The sequence below is a fragment of the Lagenorhynchus albirostris genome, chromosome 19 (genome assembly GCF_949774975.1).
Source record: "Lagenorhynchus albirostris chromosome 19, mLagAlb1.1, whole genome shotgun sequence".
Lineage (NCBI taxonomy): Eukaryota > Metazoa > Chordata > Mammalia > Artiodactyla > Delphinidae > Lagenorhynchus > Lagenorhynchus albirostris.
Window position 1 is genome coordinate 9,327,468 of NC_083113.1, and position 13,804 is coordinate 9,341,271.

Consider the following 13,804-nt stretch of genomic DNA (forward strand, 5'->3'; position numbering starts at 1 on the left):
CATTCTGCCCAAACATCTCCTCTGGCCTTCCCCTACCGGCCTCTGAAGTAGCACCTACCATCGTGATTCCTCCCCCTACTTGGTTTTCTAAAATATTTTTTATCTAAAATGATTTATTCACTTAACGTTTTTTTGTCTTTTCCCCCTGACTCTCCCTCTGGAATGTGAGCTCCAGGTTAGCAAACTTGTTTTCATTCTCTTCTGTGCCCTTGTGCCTGGAATAGTACCTGGCACTTAGTAGGTGCTCAATAACTATTAGCGGGAGGAATGACTTCCCTTCGACCCAGGCATCTACCCTACAGTCTCCCTTTTCCCTCCGCAGACACCTGGACCCATCCAGCTACAATCCTGCCAAGAACAACTACCATCCCGTCGAAGATGCTTGCTGGAAGGTGGGCCAGAGGTGAGGCTTGGCCCTCCCCAGACTGTCCTTCTCCAGTCCCTGGCACTGCGGGAGGCCCTGTCTCCGGAGGCTTCAGTGGGAGAAAACTGGCAAATCTCTCCCCTCCGTGTTTTGGGGGGACCATCGGCAGCTCTGAAGGGGACGGAGAGAAAGCCCCAGGCAGTGGCTGGGCGGGGTTGCGTGCATCTGGGGATTTAGCAAGGCTGTCCCCAGGGAGGTGTGGGGAGGAAGGTGGCTGGAGGGGCAGCGTGGGTGTACGCACAGCTCTTGCTTTCTCTTTTCCTCCCGCAGAGTCCCTTACCTGGCTGTGGCCCGGACGTTTGAGAAGATCGAAGAGGTTTCTGCACGGTAATTACCCAGGCCGGCCTGGCCGGGGCCGCTGGGTGAAGGCCCTTCGGGCTCTGTCTCTCTGGCAGCCTCTGTGCCTCCAGCTGCTTAATCCTTTTCACCTCTCCTCGCTCAGCTTCACCCTGACACACGAGACCACAGGCCACGGGCATGGCCACAGGAGTGGCTGCAGGCCCTCTGGAGGCCCAGGCTCAGGAGGCCCAGCCATCATTTCTGCCTCATCTGTGGGTCAGAGCAAGATGTGAGGGTGAGCCGAGACCCCTGGCGTGAGGAAACAGCCCCCACCTCCTGGTGGCAGGAACGGAGTCTAGCCTAGGTAGTCAGAAGTAGCCGCCACCTGACTGACATGCCTCGACGTTAGAGGAAATCCAGGTCTTGTTTGTAGCGAGAACCCCATCTCAGTCTGATACTAGCTCTGTGACCTTGGGCAAGTTACACGATCTTTCCACGCCTCCATTCCTTTGCCTGTAAAATCGAATAATATCTAGCTCAGGGGAGCTGTGAGAGTTCAGGGAGTTAGAGGATGCAGAGGGCTTCACACCAGTGCCTGCACCTAGAAAACAGTCCATATGCGTCAGCTGTTACTTCTCTACAGACGACGGTCAAATGGAATTCCTTTTCCCCCCAGCAGCCTGTGACGGTGCCTGTGGCTCGGGTCACACACCGGGCACTGGTCGTGAGCCCTCTCCTCGTCTCTGTTCCCGGATTCCTTTTATCCCGCCACCGCCGCCCCACATTGGTCCTGAAACGCCAGGTGGTCACACACATCCCCCCGCCCCGTCCCTTCCTGCAGGCTCCGGATGGTGGAGACACTGAGCAACCTCCTGCGCTCCGTGGCGGCCCTGACACCTGCTGACCTCCTCCCCGTCCTCTACCTCAGCCTCAACCGCCTGGGGCCGCCCCAGCAGGGCCTGGAGCTCGGCATTGGCGACGGCATCCTCCTCAAGGCGGTGGCCCAGGCCACAGGTGAGGGGGGCGCTGTGGTGGAAGCCCCAGCGGTGGTGGGGGGAGCTTCGAGGGAGGGAGTGGAGAGGCCGGGAGCACCTGGGAGACGATGGAGGGGGACTGGGAAGGTGGAGAGACGGGGAGAGCGAGGGCAGCGAGCGGGGTGCGGGGGGAGAGCAGGACCAGGTCTGCCCTGAGACCCAGTCGGGGTGGGAGGAGGTGCTGCAGGCCCAGAGCAGGACGGGGCCGGGACTGAGGGCTGGGGCTTGTGGAAGTAGCTGGGCTTTGACCAGCAGAGTCACGAGGGGAGATGAGGAAAGAGCAGGGTGTGGGCGGGGCCGGCAGCCTCCAAGGGCCGAGCCCTCGGTGCTTAGGAGAGGCTGGCTGGCCATGTGGATGGGGTCTCCTGCCCACCAAGGGCCTGGAATGCTCCGTGTTTATTGTGACGGTGTCAGGGAGCTGTGAAAAGGTCCTGAGCAGGCAAAGGGCAGGGTTAGTTCTGGGCCCGTATGGAGGATGGACAGGAAACCAGGAGGCCGGGGAGGAAGTGGGGCAGAGGTCCAGGGGAGCTGTGGGCAGCAGAGGAGAGGGCAAGAGAAGGGAGACGGGGCCCAGGAGGGAACTGCCTGCAGGGGTCAGGGATGGAGGAGGTGAGAAGAATACCCCCGGGTCCATCATGATGGACCCACCACCGGGTCAGGACACCTTGAGGGGCAGGCCGGTCCAGGGGAAGTTACTAAATTCAGCTTGGGACCAACCTGTATCTGTGGGCCACCCAACAATCGAGGAAACAAAGCTCAGGAGATCTGGGTCACAGAGCAGGATCTGGGAGCCCTGAACTTTGGAGGCCTGGTTACGTGCTGGCCAGTTCTCGTGCCCAGGGAGAGGGTCTCTGGGGAGGAGAGGGGCAGGGCTTTGAGTCACACCTTGCGCGGCACCAGTGCTTAAGGAAGAAGAGGTTTGAGGGTTTCGTGAGAGGACAAGGTGCCTGAGGAAGATTGACCGGGAATGGAAGAGAGTCATGGGGTCGTCAGAACCAGAGGAGCTGAGATCAGAACCCTCCCACGCGTTCTCGAGATCAAGACACATTCATTAGGTGCTGACATCGCACCAGACCCGCTGCAGACTGTGTCCACTAGGATACTTCCCTCTGCCAGTAACACAAAACCCAGCCACGCTGGCGCAAAGGAAGAAGGATTTCTCCTCCTTACATAGCGAGGAGTGGAGAGTAGGCGGCAGCCAGTGCCGCCCGGCCTCGCTGCCAGACGGGACCGAGGGGCCGAGGCGGTTTCCGCCCTTCCGTGTTCACACTCACACGTGTCTCCTCAGGCCCCCCTCGGCTGCCTGGCCCAAGGGGTGTGGAGAGTTGGTCAGGCGATAGCACTTACAGGCATGGGGCCTGGCAACTCGGTCATGTCCTCATGGCTTCCAGATAAAGCTTTGGAATATAATTGTTTTGGAAGTGAGTTGGCGTGGATCCAGACACCAGAACCTGCTTTGTATTTTGCGTATCGGCGATGCTATGGAATAGATAAGTGTAGGTCGTTGTCAAAAAAAAAAAAAAAAAAAAAAATCTCTGGCCAAGCGGCCAGAGATTGAAATGCGTGCTTTTTCATTGTGAATTGCTTTCCCTCTGTTGCCTTCGTACATGAGTTGGGGCATTGTGCTGACCTGATACGTGTGGGTAAGTTGTGTCATCTCTGCATTTCTTCCGGAGTAGAGAGGAGTGACACAAAATGCCTGTCCTGGGAAGGGCCTGTGGTTCTGATAGGTTGAGAACGGCTAGGCAGAGCTGTTGTGATAACTTGCCTCCACCTTCCCAGCCTCCTGCTCTTTTTAGAATGTATTTTATTGCAGTAGAGTTGATTTACAATGTTGTGTGAATTTCCGCTGTACAGCAAAGTGACTCAGTTCAGTTATACATATGTTAGGTTGGCCAAAAAGTTCGTTCGGATTTAAGTAAAAATAAAAGACACATTTTTCATTTTCACCAACAGCTTTCTTGAACAATGTATTCACTAACCAAACAAACTTTTTGGCCAACCCAATATATATACATTCTCTTTCCTATTCTTTTCCATTATGGTTTATCACAGGATATTGAATATAGTTCCCTGTGCTACACAGTAGGACCTTGTTGTTTATCCATCCCATATATAATAGTTTGCGTCTGCTAATCCCAAACTCCCACTCCTTCCCTACCCCCACCCACTGCCCTTGGCAACCACAAGTCTGTTCTCTGTGTCAGTCTGTTTCTGTTTCGTAGATAAGTTCATGTGTGTCATATTTTAGATTCCGCGTATAGGTGATATCATATGGTATTTGTCTTTCTCTGTCTGACTTCACTAGCTGCATCCACGTTGCTGCAAAGGGCACTATTTCGTTCTTTTTATATGGTTGAGTAGTACCCCACTGTATGTATGTGCCACGTCTTTATCCCTTCATCTGTTGATGGACATTCAGGTTGTTTCCATGTTTTAGTTATTGTGACTAGTGCTGCTATGAACATAGGGGTCCAGCCGCCAACTCTTACAGCAAGGGGTGTCCATGGGACCCAGCCTAGACAATAAGTAAGGCCAGAGCACCTCCACTGTATTTAAATTGATGACTTCAAAAGGATAAGGTGACAGAAAACAAGCAAAGGCCCACTGGGCTCTGCCGGAGGATGTTAGTGAGCGACTGGAGGACAGGCAGAGGGTCCCTTGGCCGCCTTATCCGTCTACACTTGCTCCCCTGGTGATCGCATTCCACCCCAAGGCTTTAAGTCCCGTCTACACACTGATGACACCACCCCAGACATGCCCTCTGGTGTAGACGGGTTCATCATCCAGGCTGCCTGGAGCCGGGAGCCGTGTGGCCACACCTCTCCTTGCCCTCAGCACCCTCTCTCTCTGCCCCCCAAGGCCGGCAGCTCGAGTCGGTCCGGGCCGAGGCGGCCGAGAAGGGCGACGTGGGGCTGGTGGCCGAGAGCAGCCGCAGCACCCAGAGGCTCATGCTGCCCCCACCCGCCCTCACCGCCTCCGGCGTCTTCACCAAGTTCCGGGACATCGCGCAGCTGGCCGGCAGCGCTGTGAGTGGGCAGGCGGCTCACCCCCTCTCCAGACCCTTTGCCCCTGGGGACCCAAAAGGCTCTGGTTAGACTGTTCAGGGCTGGATCGCCTTGGTCCTGCTTGTGGGATCAGAGCTTCCTTTCCTTCTGCTGCTCTCAAGACCGAGGGAACCTCTTCCTGAGAGTCTAGCCCTGATCTAGTGCCGGCCGTGGGACACGGCTCCATAAACATGTGCTGAGCAAAGCTAGGGTGGGAGGCAAGAAGAGAGCGAGCTTTTCACCGCGCTGTGAGCGCGTGGCCGTAGGATGGGGGAGCGAGGGGGGGATGGGGGGCAGGTATTCCAAGAGTGGCAGCTCCCCAGGCAGCATGGTTGGTGGGGAGGTGTGCTCCCCTCTCCTCCCTTCACCCCAGGCACTGACTGCCCTTCCCCCATATCTTCAGTCCACAGCCAAGAAGATGGATGTCATCAAAGGCCTCTTTGTGGCCTGCCGCCACTCAGAAGCACGATTCATCGCCAGGTGAGTATGGGGGCCTGTGAGGGTGGGGAGAGGTGAAGGTGGAGAGGGACTGGCAGCTGTATCACTGCTAGTGCCCCGACCGCCCTTGGATGAGAACAGCGTGAGAGAGGAGCCTGGGCCCTGAGGGGGCGGGATGGGAACATAGGTTTCCTTTCACAGCTGGCTCCTCTTCTCAGTAGCACTGCCTGGAAAAGGGTGGGGGCTCGTGGGTGAAGAGTGCCGCGCTTGATTAGTGATGTCTGCCTTGGCCTGAGTGGGGACGGTAAGCAAGGTAGCCAAGTGGTAGCCATCCTTGAAGTATTTGTCCGACATAGTCGTTGGAGTGTTTCTTGGGTACCCTGCCCCATGCCACGTGCTTTCTTCCTCCCTGCGGCTCTTGAAGGTGGGCCCTGTTAGCCTCACCCCAGTTTACAGAAGGGGAGATGGAGGCACAGGGAGGTGAAGCTTCCTGCCTGAGGTTGCTGGCTCAAAGCAAGGCATGTGGCGGGGACAGGTTCCTGACCATCACACTCTGGCACCCCGGGGCAGGCTGCCTACCAGTTCCAGGCCCAGCTCCGGCCCTGCCCCACCTTCCCTGAGCCACTCCAGTTTCTCAGAGGGCAGCTGAGGAGAGAGGCAGAGACGCCTGCAAGGCCCCTAGTTCTGTCCGCAGGCGCTGCCAGCAGTCACGGTGGTTACTGGCCGGCCTGTTTCCTCCTCTGTTAAGCGGGGCTGTGTGATCTCAGGTCACTTCCGGCTCTGGAGGTTGCTCTGGTTTTGAGGAGGGGGTCGAGGTTGGGGAGACTGGAGGAGAGAGGAGCAAGAGGTAGAGGGCGGGGTCGGACAGATACGGACAAGCCCACTCCCCGTTACCTGCTGTCTCCCCAGAGCCCTGAGTGGACGGCTGCGCCTCGGGCTGGCAGAGCAGTCAGTGCTGGCGGCCCTCGCCCAGGCCGTGAGCCTCACCCCGCCAGGTCAAGGTGAGCCCCCGTGGCCGGCCCCGTGCCCACACTCGAGTTAACCTGGCTGCCCTTCTCCTTGTCAGAAGTCCATGCCCACGCCCACGCCTACACGTGGTTCCCACCTCCCACTGCCACCCCAGGCTTCTCTCCCCTGCGGACACCATCCCCGGCGCCACCACCCACCGTGGACTCGGGTGGCTGAGCGGGGTTGGGCCCATCCCAAAGCCTCTTCTGCTGGGGCTTGTCTTAGAATTCCCCCCAGCCGTGGTGGATGCTGGGAAGGGCAAGACAGCAGAGGCCAGAAAGACATGGCTGGAGGAGCAAGGCATGATCCTGAAGCAGACGTTCTGGTGAGTTCCAGGGGCCCTGGGCAGAGCGAGGGGGGTGGGGGGAGCCAGAGGGGGGCGGTGGGAAGGGCCCGAGGGGCCAGCAGCCAGCAAGCATCCGTGACCATCACAGGGCTAGTGACAGAGCACTGGGTGGTGATCCAGACGAGACTGGTGCTGGGCACAGGGATGGTGACAAAGATCGGGAAGATGGCCAACAGTGAAGGGTCAGTGACACAGGGACAGGGAGAGATGCAGACACAGAGAAGAGGAGGAGGTATCAAGAGGTTTTCAAGTTCCAAACAGGACTGCGCATGTGGAAAGGCCACGAGAGCCCCAGATGGGGGCTAGTGACTGACACACAGTGAGGGGTCGTGACAGTCACGGAGAGGACGTCTGTGGAGTGATGGTGAGGGCTCCAGAGAGAGCCACATGGAGGGACCTGGCTAGCTACCGACCCAGGGCTGGCCACAGCGGGACGGTGACAGCCCAGATGGAGTGTCAGCGGCAGGAGGGCAAACGAGCCATTCCACAAATGTCCACGGGGCACCTGCTCTGGGCCAGGCCCCTTGGGTGCTGGATACACAAGACAGACAAGCCCTGCAGAGCCTCTGGGGCCAGGGCAGCAGCCTTAACTCTGCCCCTGCGTGGGCACCTACAGACTGTCGCTCTCAGGCCTGCCCAGGCTAGTTAAATCAGAATCTTTGCAAGTGGAGGCTGGCCTTGAAGAAACACTTTTGAACACATCCTTGAGTGGCTGTGACATGTGGCCCAGGTAGAGAATCGCTCATCTCACGATGACAGACGGGAGCGATGGCGGGCCCGGCTCGAGGCAGACAGAGTCAGAGTGATATATAGTGACACTGAGGGAGGACTGCGACAGAAACAGGGCGACAAGGGGAGTCGGAGATAGGCAGGAGTAGGCCCTGGGGCCAGGTGGCAGGCAGAGGTGGATCTTGTAGCCAGAGAGCAGAGTTCTAGAAACACATGCCCCACCTTGTTCTCACCCCCCACCCCAGCGAGGTGCCCGACCTGGACCGGATCGTCCCCGTGTTGCTGGAGCACGGTGTGGAGCGGCTCCCGGAGCACTGCAGGCTGAGCCCAGGTACCAGCCCCACGGGCCCCTCTGGAGTCGGTCTATAGCCTCACCCTGGGCCCCAGGCGCTGGGCTGGCCGCCTTCCGGCTCCGCTCCCTCCACCTGGCCTTGGCTTCTGCCCTCCAGGGCGGCCATGGGAGGGCCCGCTGCCCAGAGCGCACCCGTCTCAGAAGCCGCAGGACCCTCTCCTCCAAAGTCAGTCCTGTCCCCTGTGCCAAAAGCCATTCTTTTTCTGCTCGGACTTCCCGCTTCTGTGTTAGAGCTGCTACACCGGAGATACCCCAAAAGGCAAGGCAGGCAGGCAGACAGACTCTTGTTTTCTTGTACGTAAGAGTCCAGAGGGAGGCAGGAGGCCAGGGAGGGGCTGCGCGGCACTCCAGGGCTCAGCCACCCAGGTTCCCTCTGTCTCATCACTTCGTCATCCTGAGGTTGTCACCTAATGTGCCCCCCCACCCCGCCTACCTGACCTCACTCTCATCGCAACCCCCCCAGGGGTCCCCCTGAAACCAATGTTGGCCCACCCAACGCGGGGCGTCAGCGAGGTCCTGAGGCGCTTTGAGGAGGCAGCTTTCACCTGCGAGTACAAATACGATGGGCAGAGGGCACAGGTAAGGGGGTGGACACATCCCTTCTGCAGAAAGGGGCATGCGGTCGAGCAGGGCCATGGGGTCCCTCAGACCTGAGTTCCAAGCCATCTGGTCGTGCGCATCTCTCGGGGCTGTAGTTCCCATCTCCGGGCAATCCGCGCTCATAGCCACCTGACTGGCTTCTCTGAGAATCAGTTTTGATGATATCGTCACAGTCCTGACCCACGGCAGTGGGAGCTCAAGCAGCGTTGGCTGCACTCGTGCCCTGCTGGTGGGTGTATTAATGTAACGGGTGCCTCCCAGGGCCGGAGATGTCCTTGGTCTGGGCTGTAAGGAAGCTCCTTGTGGCTCTTCTGTCCTGGGGGGAGTTGGGGCCGGCTCCGCCCTGATCCTCACCTGGGGATGGATAAGCGAGCTTGGCGGGCGCCACCCTGTGGTGCCTTGAGGCTACACACGGTGGATTCAGTAGATGCTTAACAACGCAGATGGATCTTTGAAATACAGTGCCGAGAAGAAAATGAACAAAATGAGTTACCATAGTGACAGTGATTTTAAAAAATACATATATTTAAAGTCATATATTACGTCATACACACACACTACTATTTCTTGGGATAATATACGTGTTAGGTGGCACATATGTAGCACTACTCAAGGACTGTGGCCCAGACATAGTAAAATGAATAAATTAAAATCATAAAACCCAGAATGATGTTTACGGCCTAACAACATCCAGACAGATCAACACATACACGCAGGGTCAGTGCCTGTGCTTGCAGGGGGAGGAGGGGAGGGATTGGAGATGAAGCAGAGGTGGTGGGGACTTCCACACACAGGGCTGGGAGGTGCTGTTTGAACCAAGGAGAGGATTCACTCAGGTCTCTGCACCAGTACCTCCTCCAGAGCTTCTGGAACCGTCTGCCAATAAAAGTGGGGTGAAGAGAGAGGAGGGGCTCCTGGGGGCAGACCCGGCCCTGAGTCCCTCTCCGCTCCCCCACTGTGGCAGATCCACGTTTTGGAAGGCGGGGAGGTGAAGATCTTCAGCAGGAATCAGGAGGACAATACCGGAAGGTACCCTGATATCATCAGCCGCATCCACAAGGTGGGCACCTGCCGCTGCCTCTCTCTCACATGGGGGCCGGGGCTGCACTTACGGGTGCAGGGAACTAAGGCCCAGCCCGGCCAGCTCAGCACAGCAGGGGTTGATGGGAAGGAGATTGGAGTGTGTTGGGCTGCAAATAACGGAACAACTGCAGATGTTATTTTCTTCTCAAATCTGAAGGCGGGTGGCCCTAGGCTGGCTCAGCTGAGCACCAGGGTCCTCCCAAACCCAGCTTGGTCCTCTGTCCTCTGCTGTCCTTGGCTGGTTCCATTTCATCCCAGTGCCTGTCCCCTATGGTCTCCAAGTAGCCACCACGCTTCCAGACAGTCAGGAAAGGGGTTCCAGCTTCTGTCCCTTCCCACAAAGGTAGTGCTTTTCTGGGTACCTCCTACCACCCCCGACTGACTCCAGCATGGGGGTCCTTGTCCAGCACTGGTTGCCATGGCCACTCTGGTGCAGCAGAGGCTGGGGAAGCCAGAATCTTGCTCTCTGACAGGGAGAGGGTTTGGGATGAGGGTGAAGGCAGCCTGCAGACTGGCCCCACAGCCTAACTAGGGCTGGGTCTCGAAGGCCCTGCAGCCGGGGACGTCTCTGCCCTCAAGGGGGCGGTTTGGGGCCTTTTTTAGGAGTCAGAGAGCCATTCTCCTGCCTTCTCTAATTAATAAGGAAACTTGATCTTTCCTAAAGCAGCAGGACAGAAGTAACAGTATACGTACGGCACAGGCATTAAAGGAGTTCCTGGTACATGCCAAGCACTGTTGTTTTAAACCAGCTTAAGGTGTAGCTTTGTAAAAGGTTCTGATAGAGTTTGAAGAGTTTTGACAAGTTCATACACCCACATAATCGGCATGTAAAACGTTTCCGTGTTTTCGTCACTCCAGAGTGTTTCCCCATGCCCCATGCCAAGTTGGCCCCTGTCCCCGCCCCCATCAGCCATCTCCTGAGGCAACAGCCACTGATCTGCTTTTTCATTGGGACAGGTTCGTTTTTGCCTTTGCTAGAGCTCCAGATACGTGGTGATAGTACAGGGTCTTTTGTATCTGGCTTCTTTCGCTCATTCATTCAACAAGTATTTGTTGGGCGACTGCCCTGTGCTGAGCCCTGTGCTGGAGGCTGGGGCTTTAACAGAGACGGCAGGGCAGGCAGATCTCCATCAGAGTCCCGCTGCTGCGTCTATGAGTACACTCAGAGATCGGGCGCCGAAGAAAAGGTCCAGCATTCATTGGAGCCTTTAAAAGAATAAGACTTAGATTTGGTGTCAGGAAAGCAAGGCCATCACCAAGCACAGCCCAGGGTACAGTGGGAATGGTGCCCCTGGAGTCGTGCAGATTCTAGCGTAAACAGCATGTGCAAAGGCCCGGTGGTTGGAGGGGCACAGCCCATTCAAGAAACAGAAAGGCTAGTGCATTGGGGTACAGAGCGTGAGTCTGAGGGGCACAGGTGAGGCGAGGAAGGGCCACGGGCTGACCAAGGAGAGGTCCCACAGCTTTGGGGAGCTGTGGGGTGGTTTTTAGCAGGGATGAGAAGGGATCAGATTTGGGGTTTGCCAAGAGCAGCCTGGCTGCTGTGAGGAGAGTGGATTGGACGGGGTCAGTGCAGGAGCGGGGAGACCAGTAGGATGCTGTGGCTTAGGCTGGACTGGGCTCAGCAAGGTGGTGACAGGTGGACAGCTTAGCAGTTTCAGAGCGGAAACGGACAAGTTCACGGGGTAATTGAGTGTGAAGTGGGAGGAAGAGGAAGATGACAAAGGCTCCTTGGTTTCCAGCTTGTGGGACCAAATAGTAAGTCCTCAGAAAACCTAGTTTTTTTTCCCCTCTCAGTGGGGAACAAGAGAAGGGGTCTGTGTTCACATGTGTCTCTTTAAGGTTGACGTCAGTTTGTCAGTGGATCTTCAGAGCTGCAGAAGGAAAAAGATATTTGTTTCCCTGCGTCTGTCTTTTGGCCTCATCCGCCACTTCTCACCAGTCCTGGGTCCCCCTCTTCACCTTTCAGATTAAACTCCCATCAGTCACATCCTTCATCCTGGACGCGGAAGCTGTGGCTTGGGACCGGGAAAAGAAGCAGATCCAGCCATTCCAAGTGCTCACCACCCGCAAACGCAAGGTAGCCTCTGCCCGCCCCTCCACCGCCTGCCCTCATCTTCCACCCAGTCCTGTGCAATCCCAGAGAGACAGAGCTATCAGTTGGGTTGTAGTTCTCTCAGCCTTTTGCAGTGTGGCTGCCACAGCTCCAGCCATCACATTCTTATCCCAGCATGCCAAGTTGGAAGGAGGGAAGGCCTCTTTTCCAACATCTGTTTTATTATGAAAGATCTGTTCTAGGAGCCCCCACAACCTGCACCCCAGCAATCTTCTTTACTCTCATTGGCCAGAGTTGTGTCATGTCACCCCCATTAGCTGCGAGGGAGGCTGGGAGAGCAAATACCTAGCAGTGGTGAATGAGGTGGTTGGGATTAGCCAAGAGCCATCCCAATTCAGTGCGTGTGGCTGGCAGCATTGATGCCCTCACAGGTGTGCGGCCTGTTGGCTGGGGAGAAGCGGGGGATGGCAGGTGACAGGGGTGTCTGCCTCGGGCATAATGGGAAGGGACCCAACTGGGCCCCGTCTCACCTTCACCCGCTCCTGGTCTCCATCCTGCCCTGACCCAGGAGGTGGACGCGGCAGAGATCCAGGTGCAGGTGTGTCTGTACGCCTTCGACCTCATCTACCTCAATGGAGAGGTGAGTTCTGGCATCGTGTCCAGGTCAGCTGGGGCATGACTTGAGGTGAGGGGAGAGAGCTTGAGAGCCAGCGGTTAGAGTTTCATCACTGAGCCCGGAGGCCACACTCGGGCAGTGGTTCTCAAAATGTGGACTGTAAGGCCCTCCCTTTCCCAGCATCTGTGTGAGGGGGATTTTCTTCCTGTCCTGCGACCTGAACGACATTTTGTAGCCGTCCGAATGCAGAAGCAGATGTGAGAATCCAGCCTCTGTTAAGCCAGACATTAGAGAATTGGCAAAAATATAAAATAATGCCCCTCTTCGCACTCATTTCTATAAGCCACATGATGACATGTGACCCATCCGCTTCCTGCTTCTCCCGAGGTCAGGGTTTCTTCTCTTTATTTCCACGATGATGCCCCATCTCTTTCATCCTGCCCCACAGTCCCTGGTACGTGAGCCCCTTTCCCGACGCCGGCAGCTGCTCCGGGAGAACTTCGTGGAGACGGAGGGCGAGTTTGTCTTTGCCACCTCTCTGGACACCAAGGACACGGACCAGATCGCCGAGTTCTTGGAGCAATCGGTGAAAGGTGAGGGCATCCACCAAGGTCTGCGCCCCCATCGCCCACCCCCCAAGATCTGCACCCATCCCAGCCCCACCCTGGACGACTGGACCAGAACCCTGTCTGCGTCTGTTGTGAGGCTGTGAGCCGGGGCTTCACAGGGCTCTCATGTGTCCCCCAGACTCCTGCGAGGGGCTGATGGTGAAGACCCTGGATGTGGACGCCACCTACGAGATCGCCAAGAGGTCGCACAACTGGCTCAAGGTGCCGCCTGCCCCCGCCCCCCTTTCTTGCTGAGCTGGGGACCGGAAGCCTGCCCCTGCTGGGTGGCCCATGCCCAGTCCCCACATCCACCCCATTTGAGCCCCAGAGCCCTTTGCTCAGTCCCTCCCGCCTCTCACTGCAGCCAGCCTCGGCTCTGCTCCCCTAGTGAGTCGACACGAGCAAATTCACCAAGGACTGGTGGAGAACCGCCCGGCTAGGCACCCCAGATGTGGGGGTGAGGGAGCCCAAGGAGCTTTCTGTTCCCTCTGAGCTTGCCTTCCGCCAGGAAGTCAGCCAGGATGCAAACGGGATAGAGTCAGGGAGTGATGAGTGCTATGAAGAAAGCAAGTCCACTTGGGGCCAAGGAGGGTCTGCAGTACTTCGGGTGATTGGGGAAAGCCTTTCCAGAGGCAGTGTTTGGGTCGAGACATGGATGATAGGAAGTGGTCGGTCATGTGAAGATCAGGGGTGGAGCATGTGGGTGGGGGTTGGGCGCGGGCAGCAAGTGCAGAGGCCCTGGGGTAGGACAAGCTTGGTGTGTGCAGGGGTCAAGGACCATCGAGGCGTGAGGTGAGGTCAGGGCAGAGAGTGGGTCCCAGATCACCCAGCAGTGGGTGGTAAAACTGGGTTTTCCTCCGAGGGTTTCAGGAAGCCAGTGGAGGTTTTAAGGGGGAGTCACCTGGTCTGACTGTCGTTTGGCACAAGTCCTCCGGCCGCTCCGTGGGTGGTGGACGGGTGCGGGGGTGCTGGGCAGAAGTGGGAGCAGGCAGGCGGACGGCAGCTGTCCGGTAAGAGGTGATGGGAGCTTGAGCAGAGAGGCAGCAGTGAGGAGGGGGCCAGGAGACCCAAGCGGGAGATAGCCGGGCGCTGAGCTGGCGGAGCCTGTGGACAGGGTTTCCCTGTGTGTGTTTTTTTGTTTGTTTGTTTTTTTAAATACTTACTTACTTATTTTGGCTGCTCGG

The 13,804-nt window shown here is 57.3% G+C and overlaps 1 protein-coding gene across 6 annotated transcripts in view; it reads left to right on the plus strand.

Moving 5' to 3' along the window:
* The window catches only part of LIG1 (DNA ligase 1), a 41,959-nt gene that overhangs the window by 23,933 nt on the left and 4,222 nt on the right, over nucleotides 1–13,804 (plus strand). For 5 of the 6 annotated variants that reach the window (XM_060129694.1, XM_060129698.1, XM_060129697.1 and 2 more), the window contains 14 exons: nucleotides 323–403; nucleotides 695–751; nucleotides 1,545–1,717; nucleotides 4,600–4,766; nucleotides 5,188–5,264; nucleotides 6,132–6,223; nucleotides 6,456–6,555; nucleotides 7,551–7,636; nucleotides 8,121–8,236; nucleotides 9,222–9,317; nucleotides 11,310–11,420; nucleotides 11,965–12,036; nucleotides 12,461–12,605; nucleotides 12,760–12,842. In XM_060129694.1, coding sequence (XP_059985677.1) covers nucleotides 323–403; nucleotides 695–751; nucleotides 1,545–1,717; nucleotides 4,600–4,766; nucleotides 5,188–5,264; nucleotides 6,132–6,223; nucleotides 6,456–6,555; nucleotides 7,551–7,636; nucleotides 8,121–8,236; nucleotides 9,222–9,317; nucleotides 11,310–11,420; nucleotides 11,965–12,036; nucleotides 12,461–12,605; nucleotides 12,760–12,842 — 1,456 coding nt within the window. The remainder of the gene's footprint in view (nucleotides 1–322; nucleotides 404–694; nucleotides 752–1,544; nucleotides 1,718–4,599; nucleotides 4,767–5,187; nucleotides 5,265–6,131; nucleotides 6,224–6,455; nucleotides 6,556–7,550; nucleotides 7,637–8,120; nucleotides 8,237–9,221; nucleotides 9,318–11,309; nucleotides 11,421–11,964; nucleotides 12,037–12,460; nucleotides 12,606–12,759; nucleotides 12,843–13,804) is intronic. The other variant, XM_060129696.1, reaches the window with a different exon arrangement.